Source organism: Tamandua tetradactyla, chromosome 5 (assembly GCF_023851605.1).
Source record: "Tamandua tetradactyla isolate mTamTet1 chromosome 5, mTamTet1.pri, whole genome shotgun sequence".
NCBI classification, from domain to species: domain Eukaryota; kingdom Metazoa; phylum Chordata; class Mammalia; order Pilosa; family Myrmecophagidae; genus Tamandua; species Tamandua tetradactyla.
The window spans coordinates 31163154-31182259 of record NC_135331.1 but is presented as its reverse complement, the minus strand read 5'-3'; the positions used below and the strand labels follow the sequence as shown (position 1 = coordinate 31182259).

Here is a 19106-nt window from a genome sequence, read left to right as displayed (position 1 = left end):
ATTCTATCTTCTGTCTCTTTAAATCTATCATTGTAGCTATCCATTGTTTTTTCCATCTTTTCTACTTTATCCTTCACTTCCATAAGTTCTGTGATTTGTTTTTTTCAGTTTTTCTATTTTTTCTTTTTGTTCAGCCCATGTCTTCTTCATGTCCTCCCTCAATTTATCGATTTCGTTTTTGAAGAGGTTTTCCATTTCTGTTCGTATATTTAGCATTAGTTGTCTCAGCTCCTGTATCTCATTTGAACTATTGGTTTGTTTCTTTGACTGGGCCATATTTTTAGTTTTCTGAGCATGATCCGTTATCTTCTGCTGGCGTCTGGGCATTTAGTCAGATTTCCCTGGGTGTTGGACCGAACAGGTTGAAAGATTTTTCTGTGAAATCTCTAGGTTTTTTTCTTATCCTGCCCAGTTGGTGGCACTCGTGGCACACGTTTGTCTGCGGGTCCCACAAGTAAAAGGTGCTGTGGGTCCTTTAACTTTGGAAAACTCTCGCCGTGGGGGGGGTTCGCCAGCCGAAGTGGCTTGAAAGAGTTCCAGCTGGCCCGGGGGTCCGAAGGCGGGATGGGTCGCCGGCCTCCGCAGCCAGTGAGAGCGCTCATCCGAATTTCCTAGTCGGCCCGGGGTGCCAATGTGGTGGGAGGGCGACAGCCACTGCGGCCCGGGAAAGTGCACTGTTCCCAGCCGGGCCTGGGAGTCACGTGTTTGGACGGGACCCCCCCGGTCACCGTTCTCTGCGGCCTGGGGATTTCTGATCCAATTCTCTCAATTGGTCCGGGGGGCCACGCGTGGTGGGGGCGCCAGCCGCAGCGGCTTGAGGGGACCGCCTGCCCAATTCTGCCAGCTGGCCCGGGAAGGAGGAAGGGAGGGACTCCAACCGCTTGCCGTCCCGCCCGGGGAACCCCGCGCCCCTCGGCGATCTCACCAGAGCGGATTCTCCCAGCCAGTCAGCCATTCCAGGATGGGGTACACTGTCTTTTTGATCTCTGTCGTGGCTCTGGGAGCTGTTCTGTATCGTTTCTACTCCCCTAGTAGCTGTTCTGGAGGAGGAACTAAGATCCGCGCGTCTTACTAAGCCGCCGTCTTCTCCGGAAGTCCCATAATTCTTAATATCATCACATAGTTGCGTATTCATCATTTCTTAGTACATTTGCATCAATTTAGAAAAAGAAATAAAAAGACAATGGAAAAAGAAATAAAATGATAATAGAGAAAAAAAAAACTATACGTACCATACCCCTTACCCCTCACTTTCATTTACCGCTATTTCAAACTGAATTTATTTTAACATTTGTTCCCCCTATTATTTATTTTTATTCCATATGTTCTACTCTTCTGGCAGTACTTTGATTATCTACTTAATATATTCTAGGATATATCCAGGCATTACATTAAGCTTTACAGGATTAAAAGCCCAGAATAAGAATGAGGGACTTTAATCCCATTATTTTTTATACTGATTTGTAATCTGCCTGTTATCAGCCAAGGTCCCATTGGGTCTGTTTCTAGGCTCCTGTTTCGTTGAACATTTTGTCTTTCTTGGAGCCAGTTCCATGCTTTTATAATTTTGAGGTAAAGAAGAGCGTAGGTTTGCAAGTCAGGCTGCCAAGGTGGAAATTCTGCCTCTATCACCTATTAACTGTGGGCCTTTGAACATGCTACCTGTCCCCTCCATTCTTCATGTTTTTCTCTGTAAAATGGAGGTGATAATAGAGCCTCTATCATAGAATTCTGGTGAGGATTAAGTATGATGATACATTTAATATGCCTGGATTATGGAAATAATAAATGCTAGCTTTTTATTACTCCTTCTTCTACTTGAGCTCTTAAGTCTGTATCTGGAAAGGCAAAATCTTCTTTATTGTTGCCCTTCTTTATTCTACATTTTAGGTTCAGCTTGTCAGTTTCCTTAGAGAGCCTTCTAGGAGTTTTATTATAATGCAGTGACTTTACGCATTAGGAAAAATGTCAGGCTTACGAAATGAGTCTCTCCTTCCGCAGAGAGGGAGGGTGGAACTGCTGAGGCCGTGAGCTGACAGGGAGCTCCATTGCTGGCCTTGCAGGCAGTGCCGTGAAAAGACTTTGGCTCTTCCCCCCGGGGAGGTGGAGCCCCAGGTCTTGGACTGAGGAGAGGCATGATGGCCCATGCCTCTTAAAAGGATCCTTCGGGTCCACAGGGTGCTACTTTTGGGTCAGAAAGAGAAGGAGATATGTGAATACAAGTGCATGTGTGTTTGCTTGTATTTTCAGGAAGAAATAATGGAAGAATAAACCAAAAACAAAGGGAAATGGTTACCTTTAGGGGGGAAAGAGGGAACAGAGCAGAAAAAATATTTATCTGGGAATTTATTTTGCTATATGGTTTTCACTTCGAAACCGTGGAAATATTTGCGAAATTAAAAAACAAAAGTGAATAAAAAAGGGAAAAAGCAAACCCTTGTGTTTTAAAACAAACTGAAACAAACATATCACATTTGTGGCAATAACTACACAGAGGAAATAGTTGTATCACATAACTTTAAAATATAGTATTTTGACTGTCCGTCCTTAGTGGGATGGATTCTAAGGACACAAAGAACTCCTAAGAAATGTAAAACAGCATTCTTACTGTTTAGTAGCAGGTTTGGAATTTGCATGTTGAAACTAAAATAACTTCAGTGTAAGATACAGCAAGTGAATAACTGGCATCATCATTAGGAATCAAGTTGTTCGCTGTGAAGAAAGGATTACAAGTATAAAATCACAGAAATTAAATCAAAGCCCCATAATCTGACATTTGAAATGTAAAAATCAAAATGAATTTATGATTTTTTTTTAACCTTAAAAAAAGTGTGTTTCTAGCTCTGTTTACTGAAACACTTAGAACCACAGTGGCATTACTCTAATAGCTAGCAATCTTTGTGCCCAATTTACGGTCTCAAACATTTTCCCCTAAAAGAAGTTAGGGCCTTTTGAAAAAAAAAACTGATTCCAAGTCTGGGGCATGAAATAGACAAGCTAAGCTCAGAACATAATGTGCTTTGAAGTGAGGAAATTTACAGAGACGAACAGGGTTGTGTCAGAAGGACTCCAGCCAATTTGAAAGTGCTCCCATAGGCTTTAAGGTAGAACATTTTGAGCATCAAAAAAAAATATTCATTGCCCATTGCAAACATAGCAAATAAATAAAAATCTATGTATTCATAATGATAAAGGGGACTCTTTGGTCATGCTTTTAGATTGTTAAGGCATTAATTTAATTCCGTGAAAATTAATTAAAAAGGAAAGTTAATAATTGCAAAAATCAAGCATCTATCCTTACTATTCTTTGTAAACTTGGTATCCCAGAAGCCAGAAGGCTAATGAAAAAGGGAAGACTTTCTTATGCACCAGTTAATAAATGCAGAAAGGATGCTAGAATTAGAAGTTCTCTGTTTTGCCACCCCTACTGAAGGAATGGGTCTAGAATCCTGACTGGCTGGAAGGCTGAAGGGGAAATGAACACTGAACAATCCTGGCATTACTAAACCGTGACAGCCGGGCACACTGTGCCTCATGAGGCAATGTGACAGGAAGTACCAGCACCACTCATGAAGTGTCCTTGCCTAGAAAGTCAGACATGACCCCAGCCAACCCTAACATGAATCTATCAGTTTATAGCACATGGGGGTCAGAGGAACAAGTTAAAGACATCTTGAGGATTTTTTTCAAAATCAGCCAAATCCAAAACATTTTAGATTTTATAGGGCATTTTACAGGATAAATGACTTGGCTTCTCCAACAAACCTGTGGCATGAAAAACTAAAAAGGTGGGGGAGAAAAATAGTATGTACAGAAGGGACTTTGCTACCCAAACAGCCAAAAACGTCCACTCTGGCTGTTGGGTTTTCAAAAAGGTAGATGGCAAAAGGTCAGGATAAAGCCAGAGAGAAACCATTAAGAAGTTATTACAGAATTCCAGATGAGATTTTGGACACGGATGATAACAAGATGGTAGCTGGATTCTGGATGTGCTTTGAAGGTGTGGTCAACGGTATTTGCTACCAGATCGGTTAGATATGAGTTTGGAGAGAAAAAGTCAAAGTTGACTCCCAGATTTTTGGCTTAAGTGACTACAACGATGGAGTTGCCCTTCACTGAAATGGGGAAGGTTGAGGGAGTAGCGGGCTTGTGGGGAAAGAGGAGGAAGAGCTCCATTCTGAGCACCTTCAGCTTGGTAGGCCTTTTGCTTGTGTGTGTGTGTGAGTCAGGGAGGCAGTGGGTGCAGGTGGGGCCTGGAGCTGCGGTCCAGGCTGGACCTGTAAATTTCAGGTCCTCAGCATGTAAATGGTATTTAGAGTCATGAGATGAGATGAAAGCACAAATTGGGGGCGGGAAGGGGTATCTCCAGGACTGAGCCCTGTGAGACCAGGAGAAAAGGACTCAGCAGAGGGAAGCTAGAAGAGACTGGAAGTGAAATATCTTGGCATCCTGGAGAAGCCATTAGCTCTGTCTGCTGCTTCTGCTAGATCAAGGAAGGTGAGGACTGACCTTTGGATTTAGTAACGTGGATATCATTGATTGAGCTTGATAAGAGCAGCTTCAGTAAGCCTGAATGGAGTGGGTTCAAGAAAGTCCGGGAGAAGAGAGATTAAACAGTAGCTCTGTTGAGGAAATTGTAAAAAGAAGGGAAAGAGCTAGCATGTTAGCTGGATGTCAAAGCATGGTCTCAAAAGGAGTGTTGATTTGAATGTTTGAGAATAGTAGTTCCTTTTAGGAAGTATTGTGTGATGATAGTCATCTTCCCCAAACTTCTTATTTTTGACAAATACCCAACCTACAGTAAAGGTGGACACCATATGTTCTTCACGTTGTTTAACCAGTTGTTAACATCTTGCTACTTTTTTTTTTTTTACCTCAAAGTATATAAATATATTTCTTAGTTTTTTGGAATCACTTTAAAGTCGCAGACATAAAGTTTATCCAAAATACTTGTATCTCCTAGGAATAAGGACATTCTCCCACATAGCCACAATATCATTATCATGCCCAAGAAATTTAATATTGATGTAGCTAATAGACAATTCATATTCAAACATCCCCAAATGTTCCAAGAATATCCCTTACTGCTATTTTAGTGTCTGCTCCAGGATCCATTCAAAAGTCACCCATTTAACTTTCCAGAAACCTGCAACCTCCAGATGGGTTCCTGGACCAGATAAGTCCTGAAATGCAGAGGGGCCAGCCTCTCCAGAACACCAGCTAGTTCCATCACCCTATCCCTTATTATTGACAGCCCCTTCCCACATGAAAAAGTTAGAATGACCATAACCTAGATACCCCTAAAGAGTGGGAAAAAGATCAAAGGAGTTACACAGAGAAGGTAGGGTTTAACAAATGAGTATGATTGCTGAATCGTTATATTGATATTTCTTTTAGTCTCCAATATCTTAGAGCAGCTCTAAGTAAAAACCTAAAATTGTGTAATTGTAACCCATACCAAACAACTAATTGTTGTGCTGTACTTTGAAATTTATTGCTTTTTTGTATGTTATTTTTCACCAAAAAATTAAAAAAAATCAATTGTGTTGATAAATGCACAGCTATATGATGATGTTTTGAACCATTGATTGTATACTTTGGGTGATTACGTGGTATATGAATATATAATACATATCAAAAAACTTAAAATTAAAAGAAAAGTCACCCATTGCTTTTTTAATTTGTTTGTTTGTTTTTGCACTGGGAATCGAACCCAGATCTCTGGCATGGTGGCATGGTGGCATGGCAGGCAAGAACTCTGCCTGCCGAGCCACCATGGCCCGTCCTTTTTTTTTTCTTCACCCATTGCTTTTGGTTGTCATGTCTGTGAAGGGTTTTTTTTTTTTTAACATATGAGAGAAATAATAGTTCATTTGAGTGCCTGTATTAAAAAAAACTAGTGGGGAGTGAAAACTTGATGATGCAGAAGAGGGGTTAAGTTGGTAGAGTGGTATCCCTGAGAAGGTGAGAGATGGTGGATTAAGGCACAGTGGGGAAAAGAGGCTTTTCATAAGAGCATTAACACTTTATCCAGAGAGACTGGGAGTTAGAGGAAGTTCTCTGTTGATTGCTTTAATTTTCTCAGTGAAAATAGGAAAGATGATAACTAAGAGGAAGAAAAAGGGAAGGAGTATTCTAGGTTTGAGAAAAGAAGATATAAAGTCATCTAAGGTAGCTGTCTTCACACTGGGGTATGCGTACCCCTGGATGTATATGAAGACTTCCCTAGGGATAGGTATTGATGGGTAGTCATCAGGGAATCCTTTTGTAGACCCTCAACTTGGATAGGCTCACTTCCCTGAGGTGCTTTCCCTGTAGGTCCACTGCTTGAGAAAGGAATAGGCTCCCTCCCGCTTTGGGAGGAAAGGGGTACCTTCGCTTATCCCAGATTGGATCATACCTGCTTTTTAACCTGTTCGTTGAATTTATTATTCGTCTTTTATTTTTTTAGTTCACAAACAATTTGCTTTCTCGACACAGAATGCCCTACTTAATGCTCTTTTCACTCTAAATGTCCATAGCTTATGTTTGTACTTGCGGATTGCCATCTCTGTTTGTGACTTTAGTCTTTCCAGTAAGCATCTCTGTCTATTTCTCTCTTCCCTCTCTTGTACTTCCGTGTCCTGCCTCTCCTTTGATTGTCGTTTTTTCTCTGGTTCAGTCTTGGTCACGGTGGCGGGAACAGCTCCTGAATGTCCAAAGGGACAGGCAGAAAATGGTCTCTGCAGTGAAACACCATCGGCATTGGCAAAAGTGGAGGTCCCTGAAGGCCTGGCTTGAATATCTGCAACTCCGCAGAGTGAAGAGACAGCAGAAGGGTGAGCAAGAAGTGCCGAGCTCTTGAGCCAAAAGAATTGGTCACTGTTTTCACTCTCCTGCTTGCTATGCATGGTGCTTTATTAGGAAGAAACATAACTACTTTACACAACAAATTTTGAAAGGAGCTTGGGGATAAAGTGCATCATCCTTTATTCACATTTATTTCCTTTTGGCCTTTTATTCTACATATGTAATTTACCCAGTAGGGTTCTAATTAAGCTGGATGTGTTATGATTATTATGATTAATATGATGATACATACAATTTTGTATCTTATTCCCCCCCACAACCAATCAACACTTTGCTGTGTCTTTAAGTATTATTCACAGATGTGGGTTTTGTTTTAAAGCAATTTTATTGAGATATAGTCACACACCCTACAATGTCCATCTAAAGTATATAATCAGTGGCTTGCAGTATCATCGCATAAAGGTTGTTTTTTAATGATTGTTCAATATTTTATGGGATGGCTTACCTTAATTTACTTAGCAGTTCTCCTATTGATAGATATTTGGATTGTCTCTGTTATGCAAATGATTTATGATGTCGAGTTTTTCGGGCACTGTTTTCATGGGTTACTTTCCGACTTAGGGTTCAGAAGTGAGGACACACAGGGACGCGATCCTGGTGCCCCGTTTTGTGCTTAGATTTACTGAGCCTCCACTGAAGTGGGTTAGGCTCGCCATTTTCACCCAGCCCCACTGCAGAAATCTCCTAGGCTGCCAACGCTGCCTCTTGGGAGGAGTTTGAATCTGTCCGTTGGAAGACGGTAACAGGAGACTAGCCTGCAAGGTGAAGGCATGGAGCTTTTGAGCAGATGGACAGCAGACTAAAGCATGTTCCGATTACATTATTCTGATTCCGGGGCTGACTCCCTTCTGTGTCCCAGGCTTCAGCCCACACAGGCTGTTACTCATTAGCGTTAAAAGGAAGATGAAGCTGGCAGCCGGGATCACTTAGCTGAAAGCTCAAAAAAAAAAGCCTTTGCCTACAGAGTTGTGTGTCATTGACTCACCCCTGTGAAAACAAAGTCCTCTTTGAAAGCGGCACTAGCCATTCCTGTTCTTCAGAAGCTAACTAGAAGCCTCAGCCCTTTGATGTAACTGATGTCATAACATCCCCCTCCCTAAAAACCCACTCCTCTCCTCTTTCCTCTGAGATAGGAGCTGTAGCTGTAGCTAAGGGGTTCCTAATGACCCGTGTTTTTAAAGGCTCTTATTGAAGGATTCTTGATGAGAACAGCCTTGAATTCCTGCTCCCTGCCCATAGCGGGATTCAGTTTGCCTTAAAGAGGCTTCTAGCTGACCCCCCCCCCCCCAATCTTGGGAGTGTGGCCCTTAAACAATTTTCCCTGTTCAGAGATGGCCAAGCGACTCCACAGTATCACGGTGCTCCGGACGCACTTCTGTGACTGGTGGTGGGCCCTGGCGAGGAGGGAGAGCCTGTGCGCCCACCTCTCCCGGGCGGAGGTGCTGGCTGGGAGGATGGCGCTGCGGAGGGCCTTTGCCCACTGGAAACACTGTATCCTTTTCAGCCACCCAGCCCTGTGCCTCCTGCACACCCGAGACAGCATGGAAACCAGGAGTCATGCGATATGTGGGAAGACAGCCTTGAATCTCTGTGCACTTACTATTTTTTTAAATTTGTGTTTATTTGGAAATATGCACACACAAGAGCATGCCCCACATACATTCACAGTTTAAAGAATGAAAAAATGGACACTTAGGTGCCCAGCCCTGGCCTAAGAGATGGAACATGGCAAGCACCTCTCGCTGCATTTCCTTTCCTCCCCCTCAGGTGTAATCTTACTGTTCTCAATTTTGCATTACTCTCTCATTGCTTTTCTCTACCCACCTGGGGGCTGAAGTAACCACAGCTGTTGTTTCTTGGTGGCACGATCTCTATGACAATAGCTGGGCTTTTACTCTCTGCAGATATTATGTGTTACCTCCTTTATCTTCATAGCAAGCCTGTGAAGTGGGTGTCATGATTTCCATTTTATAGATGAGAAAATACATATTCGGGGGGTGGGGGGAGCACTAAGTGATTTCAGCATCCATTATCTCAGCAAGTCACAGTATCACATCAACCTTACGCTCTGCTGCACGTATTCTTGATCACTGCCCCCATCACAGTATGTGCCCAAGATCGAGGACTTGGACTGCCCTGAATTCTCATCCACACATCCATTTGTTTATTAAACCCTTGCTTTGTGTTAAACTCCTGCTGAGGCCCCGGGATCTGGAGAAATGCAAAGCCTAACATTCGGGAATTGTCCAGTGGGGAAAGGAGACATGAAAATGGATCTTTACAATATGGTATGACAAGTTTCTATCAAGTTTCATACCAAATCCTGTGAGAGCTTTGAGAGAGATTCAGCTAAGGAGGTGATGTGAGAGCTGAGTTTTGGTCTTACGGGGCGACACGGGCATCGAGCAGACACGTTGGGAAGGGCGTCTCAGGTGGAAGGAGGGGCATTTGCACAGGCGTGGAGGTGTGGAAAAGCACTCAGGGGTGATGAGGAATACCTGTGGTGCGCTCTGGGGTGTAGATGGTGCCAGGGACCAGCTTGCAGAGTCCTGTGTGCAGGGGTCAGGGATGTGGGCCGATCCTGATGAAGATCTTTAAGGGGAGAAGCGACGCCATGGACTCGTGCTTTAGAAAGAGAATTCTGGGTTAGAGGAGGGAGGCGAGGATTGGTGTGGGGAAAGCAGCAGTGTGGTGAGGCTCTCTTCCCAGACTCTGGGAGGGGCAAGGGGCTTGAACTGAGGCAAATAAACTGCAGGGTGGCGGAGGCCAGGGAGCAGGACAGGGGAGGGGATGGGGACATAGCAGACTTAGGAGGACAGCACTTGGGCTTGGCAACAGAGTGAGTGGATGGGAGGGATTGGGAGAAGAAAAGGTTTAGAAATAACTCACGTTTTTCTAGCTCTAAACAACTGATTGGGTCGTAATATCAAAACCGAGAATGGAGGACAAGGAGCAGGGGTCAGCTTTAGATAGGCTGATGCTGAAGTGTTCCCTGAAATGGGTGGCAGTTAATTTACCTCAGTGAAGGAACTCAGGGCTTCCCTTGGCCCACCACTTCCCTGGGCCATCAGGAGGAGACTCAGGTAGACACCGTCCATCCTGGCCTGACAGGACCCTTCCACAGCGTCACTCTGGGTCACATTGTGTGGGCCTTAATTTCCTGGCAGATGTGCTGCTGTGCGCAGAAGCAGCCGCCCAGCGTGGGATGGCAGAGGAGCACCACAGACAGCGCCTGCTGGTAAGAGCGCTGCAAGCCTGCCCCAGGCCCTTCCAGCCGTCATGCCCAAGTTCCTTCCCTTCATTTGGGGTGGGAACGCTGTTTTCAACTTGGATCACAGGGGTTTATAGCTATAAAGGAGGCTTAGAGCTAGAGATCTATCCCGGGAATTTTTTTCTTAAAAGGTGGCTCCCCTTTAATGGTAGGAGTCTAGTCTTTGAAATAGGTCGAAGTCAGGATGCTGAGGGTCGAAGCGAAGGTGGTGGAGTCCATCCCCATTCTACTCTCCCCAGCCTCATTCACTTCCGGGAGCCTGTGGGGCTCTGCAGAGCACAACGTGAAGCCTCTAATCCACTCCAATCATTTCCCTTCTGTTGCAGAAAACCGAAGCCCAAGACAGGAAGTGGGCTTTGATTAGGTCATGACATCAGATGTCACTGACTGAGCTTGAGGCAGGCCTGGGTATCCTGCCTCTGCCTCCCCTCCTGGTTAGAGGTGAGGGATACTCACGTCTAAAGGCACAACAGTTATTTTTTAAGTGCCTGCTCTGCGGGCTGGCTTGTACTGGGCTCCCCATTGGATCCCAAAATAGAGAAGTGCTCCGGGAAATGTAGCAGCTGTGAATGGCCGCGAGTGAGCTTCTTTCCACCTGATTTGGACTGGCCCGCCTTATTTTTACAGGCTTGGAATTTTTTTTGGCAGATTTGGAACCCTGCAGTTGTTTTTACAGACTTCACTCATTGCGCTCTTTGTAATTGGTTGTGTCCTACCTTCTTGTCACAGAATTCTTGCTTTGGAGCACTAAAAGACAACGTGACTCGTTCCCACCTTCGGCAGATGAGAAGGAATCTTGCCCACCGGCAGCAGGAGGTCATGGTGAGGGTTAGCTTTTCGTAGGGCATCTCATGGCCGGTCACTTTTTTGTCTAACCTTTGTGCCTAGAGACCTCGAGAATCCCAAACCTTAATGCTTATTTTCTTGGGTAATCCATACCTGCAGAGAGATGCATTCTTGCTTTTGCTTTATTTAATCCCATTTTTTCTTTTTCCTGTTTGCTATGAGAATCGATGGTTAAAGGTCAGAGGTTTCAGTCCTGACCTAGGGACATAGCCATGTACATAGGCATTAGGTCTTGCGTTATAGGAGGCTTTGGTTGTGTTTTCATTTTAGGTCTTCTCAGTAGTTTACCTGAGGGTGAGAAATAGTCACTTTCTACTGGTAGATTTTGTTTCTGGGTGCAGGACAATGGGGTCCTTTGTTTTTATAATTATAAAAACTTTCAAACATACAAAAAAATAGAATGAATAGCATAATAAACACCAGTATATTCCACCACCTAGATGTAACAGCTGTTAATGTTTGTTTTGCTTCAACTGTTAGTTCTTTTTGTTTTCTTGCATGGGTAGGCACTGGATCTCTGGCATAGTAGGCGAGAACTCTGCCTGCTGAGCCACCGTGGCTTGCCTGGTTATTTTTGTTTTGTTTTTTTTTCTTAATCCATTTCATTATAAATCAGAGTTCGTGATACTAAAAGACACTATTTCAGCATACATTGCCCCCAAATAAGAATATTTTCTCATCTAACCATAATAACATGATCATCCCTAACAAAATTACAAATAATTCCCCAATCTTAGCCAATATCCAGTCCATATTCAGATGTCTACACTTGTCCCCCTTTAAACCTTTTTTTTTTTCCAAACCAGGAGTCAATGAAGAATCATTCACTGCATTTGGTTGTGATGTCTCTTAAGTTTCTTAATCTAGAACAGTTCACTCCTTACCCGCCCCCACTTTTTTTTTTATGACCCTGACTTTTGAAAAGTAAAGCCAGTTATTCTATACAATGTTCCATGTTCTAGATTTGCCTGATTGTTTCCCATGGAAGTCATGGGAATATTTCTTTATTCTTTGTAGTTTCACAAGCTTAGCAGTTAAACTTAATTGATTAACCTCAATTGAAGTTAAACATTTTGGCAAGACTATTAACTTCAATTGAAATTAATCATTTTTGGCAAGACTGTTTCACAGGTGATAATATGTGATACTATCGGTTTTAATTTCTAAAATGACTTTTTTTATTTAATATTTTTATTGATAAACAACATACGACACAAACATTCTTAACAGACATTCCACACATTATCATCACATAGTAGTATATTCATCACCATGATCGTTTTTTAGAACATTTGCATCACTCTAGAAAAAGAAATGAAAAGAAAAAAAAGAAAAAGCTCATACATACCATACCCCTTACCCCTCCCTCTCATTGACCACTGGTATTTTCATCTACCCAATATATTTTAACCTTTGTTACCCCTATTTTTTTTCTATACCCCTTACCACTCCCTTTTTTTTTTTTTTTTTAATACATGGGCAGGCACCGGGAATTGAACCCGGGTCCTTTGGCATGGCAGGCAAGCGTTCTTGCCTGCTGAGCCACCGTGGCCCACCACTCCCTTTTAAAATGACTTTTTAAAATGACATCATCTTCCATGAGGCCCGGATTAAGAAGAGCTTCTTCATCCAGATTCCCATAGACTGCAAGATCCGTCATTGCGCCTTTTACATTGGCCCAGATGAGCTCCACACAGCTCAACCATCACCACTTTGCAAGTCTGTTGTGTGTTGGCTCCTCCACACCGAGGCACTTCCTGTCTGTTGGAGTAGGGATTTACTGAAGGATGCGTTGACAAGGCTCATTTTACCTTTTCCCTTCATAAATGTCCACCTCCTTCCTGTCCTGCTGCAGCTACAGCGCAGGTTCTGGAACCTCTGGCAGTCTCGGATCGAGCAGAGGGAGGAAAGAGAGCAGCTCTCCTTGCTGCACGCTGCCTGGGATCATTACAGGTGGGGACTCTGGCCTCGTGCTCCGACTCCTCGGGTCTCTCGCCACTTTCCGGGAGGGGTCGCTTACCCTTCCATCCCTTATTGCATCCAATTCAGAAAGGCTTTCAGGGCCTGAGAACTGTTGTAAGCCACTGGTTCCTGAGCTCGTGTTTTCTTTTTCCCTGACCGCATAAGAAGTAGAACAGGGATGTTTGCTCTGGTTCTCAGCCACAGTCCTTTGAAGTGGGGCCCTGCCAGCTTGCCTCACTCCTTGAGGCTTCCGTGATGTTCCGGTCTTAGAATTTATGCCCTGTGGTCAACGATCAGTTGTCAAGGGAACGATGAGGCCAGGTGAATGTGGCTAAGCCTTGAGAGGTGTAGAACATGACCTCAAGTTTTTAAAGTTAGTCATTCAGTTAAAATAAACAAACATAAGCACAACATGTCCATGAGGAAATTCAGAGTGGATAGGAAGGAAGGTAAAAAGTGGAAAAAGTTGCGTGAGTTTCCTCCCTCCAACTCCTCAGTCTTACTCCTCAGAGGTAACCACCATTAAGTTTCTTGCTGCCAGAAATAGTTAATATACCCTCCCTTCCCCTAGTGCAGTCATGCCATCCATCTGTTTTGCAGTGTACTTTTTCACTTAATGTCTTGTTCATCTTTCCTTTTGATCATGAATACCCTTGAAGTTCCCACCACCATGAAGAGGTGGTTGCAGTCACTCTGTAAGTCTCCTGTGGCCCATCCCCAGGCCCTTTGCAGGAAATCACGGTTCTCATCTTAGTGGAGGAGGGCAGCAATGACCCTTACTTCTTAGAAAGTGGTCTCTCTTCTGGACTATTCTTATTCCCGTGAGAGCAACATTTATGATTACTTATTACCATTAAGCCACATGTTTGTAATATGTGGTCTTAAGTGAAAGTAAAACACAGCTTATTGTTTTAAAAGACAGGATGTTGCCCCTCACTTCTTTTTTAGCAATGACATAAAAGCAGCATTTCCCTCCTTCTAACAGTGTAATCAATTTAATTGCATAGTTTTAGATCCAATTTTGGAGCATTTTTACTGAGCCAGTGAGAATCTCAGTGTTTAATGGACTCAATTCAGAGTTATCAAGGTACATCTTTATTCTCAATCCAGGTTTACAAAAAATGGAATGTGGCTCTCACTCTCAATATCACTATGCAAAAGGGAGCCTAATATCTCAGGTCCAGATGGTCCTAAGCATGCCCCAGAGTTTGGCCATAAAACCAGAAAGTTCAGCACATTTGGGGGGATTTCATACACATTTCCTAAGTTCTAGAAATGCGGTGTTTGGTTGTCTGGTGAGCTTTACAAGAAAGGTCTTAAAATTTTTAGGCATACCAGCACAGCCAAAGATAAGGGTTTGACTGATTGTGTGGTAGACATCAGGGTCTCATTTCCCTCGTAGAATGAAACTAGTAAGGCCTGGAAGTTCCTTTTAATTCTCACGAAGTAACTATCCCTGGCTTTACCTGCCTTGCAAACAAGACACAATTTTGTACAAAATACAAAGTTGTTGAACATGGGAAGTAATTAATTGGTATTCTCTGTTTAATTTCAGGGTGACATTGCTACACAAGTGTGTCAAATCGTGGTTACAGTACACTCAGAAGAGGCAGCACAAGCAGGTATGGAGTGCTTTCATAGCTGGTGGGTCAGCTGCCTTAATGTCCTTTGGCTTTGGAAAGATTCTTAGAAAAGGCCTGTGCTTCTGACTTGGAAGAGGGGGTGCTATTAAAGCTCAAAGGTATTTCTCACAGTGCTCACTTACAGTGTCTAAAAGTTGGCTCAACTCCCAGGTTCCTTCGCCTGCTGTGAACCAAAAGTAACAAGCTCTTTATCAGCCATCACATCTTTCCTCAGATTCAGAAATTATATTAGTTAGCCTGCTTGCACCCAGTGAAGTCTTCATGAGATACGGGGAAAGGTCTAGAGCATAAGTGCTGTATCCCAGTGCTAAATAACATGAGGCGTAGGGACCCTCACAGTGTGGGGGGAGATGGAATTCAGGATGATGAGTTAGTGAAGACGGACATGGAAGGGTTCAGTTTCATGTAAGAAATATTTATCGAGCAACTGCTCTTCATCAGACACTGCTAAGCTCTGAGGATAAAAAGTAGACCAGACTCCCATTTTTACAGGGTTTTTAAGCACCCAGGTGCCAAATAAGTGTGATCTAATGATTGAGGGCAGCTGGACTAAGGAGGACCTGGAGTTCACATCCAGGCGCGTGGGCGTCTGCTTAGTTGATGAGGTCTGCAGGGACATTGCACCGGGAAGTGGGCTATACACGCCACTTTCAGGCCATCCCTGGCAGTGAGACAGTGGGAAACAAAAACCGAACTGCTCCCCAGCCGTGGTTGTACTACCTCCCACCTCCCAAAGATTTTGGCTGGCTCCCCATATTTTGGGGATAGCATCCAAATAGCAAGGTGAACACACTTCTTTGGGCCCTGGTCCCTATCCATCTGTCCATCTTTACCTGATCCCACCGTGTTCTTTCACATCTCCACTCTGACCAGTTATGTTTCCTGCGCCTGCTCTGTGCTATACTGCTTCTCAGTGTACCTGGAGTTCTCATTCCTCCCTCCCTACCCTGCAGCCCGGGCATTACCTTGTCCCCAACCCAGCCCTGGTGCATACCTTTATCAGCGTATTCCTTACATAGTTTGCTTTCCTGCCTCTCCTGCCAGACTGCGAGCTCCTGGAGGGTACATCCTGTCTTTCATCTCCTTAGCCCAGCACTGTGCTTGGCATAGAGCAACTGCTGACTGATATTCGGGTGAATGAATGAACGCACATACCAGCAACCAACCAAATGCCATTGATTGCTTCAGAGGTTTTCCCAGTCATCGTCTTGATTCTCAGAGGCTGGATAGTTCTAACCCAGGGCCTGGCTTGGGTTTTGTGTGGAGAATGCTTAGGGTCACTGTGTTTTTTAACATCCCTTGGGCTTATGTGGTTATTTCTAAAAGGACGTTGCATATGTTCTCTTAATTCAGTTCATGCCAGCTCATGTAGGAAAGTGCCTTAGATAAAGGCTGTGAGTGCCTGGGTTGAAAAGTTGTGTTTATTTGAGGTGGAACAGAAGCAGAGGATCTCTTAGGGGCCCGGCATTGGGCAGAGTGTCAGGGTGAATGCTCTTATCTCCCTCACTGCCCGGTGTGGCCTCTTTTCAAGGGCATCATAAAAGGTCTGGGAACCAGTAGGAGCACAACCTGGTGGGATTGTTGTTAAATCTTTTGCTAACAGTCTGTATGTTGTCTCTCAGTTTGGATGTCCCCGGAACACAGCACTTCTTTCATTTTAGAAAAAGATAAAAATAGTATTGTGGGTTTTTTTCTTTTTAAAAAGTAACATGTATTTATATAAAATCGTACAACGTTTGCTAGTGGTTGAAGCTGTGCAATAGATTCAGAGGAATTCATTGTCCTGTTGTTTCTAATTTTATTTATGTTTATAAGTGCCCATAATAAAAAATTAAAAAGAAAAGCAGTATACAGACATTATAGAAAATGTAAGAAGTACATAAAAATAAAAGCACCTGTAACCTTGCCTCCTAAGATGACATTTAAAAAAATTTTTTTAAGAGGGTGAATTTTTAAAATATATATTTTTAAAATTTATTTGTTTATTAATTTAAAAAATTAATAAACGAACTAAAACATTAACATGTGATCATTCCGTTCTACATATATAATCAGTAATTCACAGTATCATCACATGGTTGCTTATTCATCATAATAATTTCCTGGAACACTTGCACTAAGATGACATTTTAATGAGTAAACCTGTTCTCTTTTTCCTGCTGTGTAGGCGGGAGCACATGTACCCATATAATCACACATACACACAAATATCCCCGCTGTTCCAATTATCTGTGGCTACCTATTGTTACATAACAAATCACCCCAAATTAATGGCAGAAACCAACAACCATTTTATTATGCCTATGAGTATTGTGGGTCAGAAATTGAGCCTGGACTTCATGGGGATGTGTCTGCTCTGGGACTTCTGGACCTCAGCTGGGAAGCTTTGAATGGAAAAGAGCTGAGAGCATCTTCACTCACATGTCTGGATTCTGGGCTGGGCTGACTTGGAGGCTGGGCTCCGGGGGGTGGTTCACCAGCATGCTTCCATAGAGCCCCTGCAATGAGTGGTTTCAGCGTTAGACCTAGTACGCTGCAGCTCGGGGCTCCAAAAGGGGGTGTTCCAGCAGACAAGCAGAAGCTTTCTGACCCTTTCTGACCTAGCCTCGGGGTCACGTAGCCTCACTTTCGCCACACTATTAGTCAAAACAGCCACTAGCTCACCCCAGGTTTGAAGGGAAGGGGACACTTCACTTCTCAGTGAAGGAGTATCAAGGAAATTGCAGCCATGTTTTAAAAACCATTAAATATACAAATATGCTTTTTTCCCCATTAAGTTTTAGATCATATATATATATATTCTTATATTAGTTGTCTGTTTTCCTGCTCATACATGAACAAAATAGTTACCTTTTATAATTACATAAAAGTTTAGAGATTCTGTATGATAAACACTATAATAAAAATTAACAGCATATTACAGGGTGAGAAAAATATTTATAACTGACATGACAAAGGATCAGATTTCCTAAGGTTCAAAAAGCCCGTGCATAACACAGAGTTAAATACTGACACTCAGTAAAATGGGCAGTGGAGATGAACCTATGTCATAAAAAAAAAAATCAGATAAATATATATATGAAATAAATATCTAAAAAGATTGCTTTACTTTTCATTAAAGAAATGAAACATTTTTACCTTTCATATTTTGTTTTTACCTCTAATCTTGGCAAAGATTTAAAATAATGATTTTCATCAATTTTATTACGTAGGAAGTAACCTTCCCTCAAGGGTATGGCATGACCCCAAAAGGTCATGTTGTTACAATGTGAAATAAAAATAAAGATGATTCATTTCTTGCTTTACTTTAGCTGCTGCAGACCAGAGCAGATGGTCATTTCCAACAGCAAACCCTGCCTGCTGCCTTCCGGGCATGGAGAAGACTCTGGCAGTGGCACCAGCGGGAAAGTGTCCTTAAAGCAAGAGCAACACACTTTCACAGGTAAGCTGCACAGCACCCATCCACGCTGGGCGGGCACCTTGAGCCCCACGTTGCCGACCATGCAGCCCCTTGGCTTTGCCTTTTATTAGCCTCCCAGCCTCCAGGCCCTGGTTCCTCCTGGTTTCTCAGTAATGTGGGCTCATTGCTTTAATCTAGCAGGAAAAAGCAGCCCGTGTTTCCCCTAGGAAAAATGTTGTCCCATCTTTGCCACATGTACTTTCAAAACAGAGCCTGGGCTTTCCACCCCTGCCCTCATTACAGCTGCACCGCATGCAGTTGAAACTGCCTGCTAGCCTTTGGGGTCCAAATGCAAATGCGCCAGGACGTTGCATCACCTTGGCAGGCATTCTCAGGTGAGATTTCTCTGAAACCCTTGGCTCTTCTTCTGCTCCACCAGGCTTTTTGAAAATTTGCAAGGGCAAGGAGCAAATCTGCATCTTTTTAGCTCCCTCAGCAGTGAATTTACGCTTAGCTGGGCCTTACTACACTGGTGGGACACTTTTAGTGGAGACACTTTTAGTGGCTCTGTGTCTCCCATGGTGATAGATGTCCTGCAGAGGGAGAAAGCAAGGAAACAAATATGTAAGCTCAGTCAGCCTTATGACATCATCATCTGACTTAATTATTTCATTCTCACAGCAGTCCTGAGTTAGGAACCCCTTTAACAGCTGAGAAAACATGTTCAGATGGTAAATGACCTGCCATGGTTCCCTCAGCAGTCATTGGCAGAGCCTGGTTTAACCTGAGATTTCTGATTCCAGAGTCTGGGTATTTTCTACTGGATCAAGAAGATTATATTTTTCATGATTTTGTAGCACCTTTAAATATTTGTGGGGAGATAAAGACCGACACAAAAGAAACCATTAAGATGGACTATAGTTAATAATATAATTACAATATAGCTTCATCAATTGTATCAAAGGTACCACTTGATGCAAAACGTTATTATAGGGAAAACTGCATGTGTTTGTGTGTGTATAGAGGGGAATTCTGTACTTTCTGTGTGATTTTTCTGTTGATAACTTCTCTAATTTTAAAAAATGAGAAAAATCAATGAATTTTTTTAATTTTAAAAAAGAAAGAACATCCCAGG

The 19106-nt window shown here is 43.1% G+C and overlaps 1 protein-coding gene across 12 annotated transcripts in view; it reads left to right on the top strand.

The window, feature by feature from the left end:
* Positions 1 to 19106, top strand: part of SFI1 (SFI1 centrin binding protein) — a 130853-nt gene that overhangs the window by 85806 nt on the left and 25941 nt on the right. For all 12 annotated transcript variants that reach the window (XM_077160487.1, XM_077160489.1, XM_077160488.1 and 9 more), the window contains 7 exons: positions 6662 to 6818; positions 8179 to 8340; positions 10017 to 10087; positions 10850 to 10942; positions 12822 to 12919; positions 14484 to 14550; positions 17883 to 18013. In XM_077160487.1, the coding sequence (XP_077016602.1) occupies positions 6662 to 6818; positions 8179 to 8340; positions 10017 to 10087; positions 10850 to 10942; positions 12822 to 12919; positions 14484 to 14550; positions 17883 to 18013 (779 nt within the window). The remainder of the gene's footprint in view (positions 1 to 6661; positions 6819 to 8178; positions 8341 to 10016; positions 10088 to 10849; positions 10943 to 12821; positions 12920 to 14483; positions 14551 to 17882; positions 18014 to 19106) is intronic.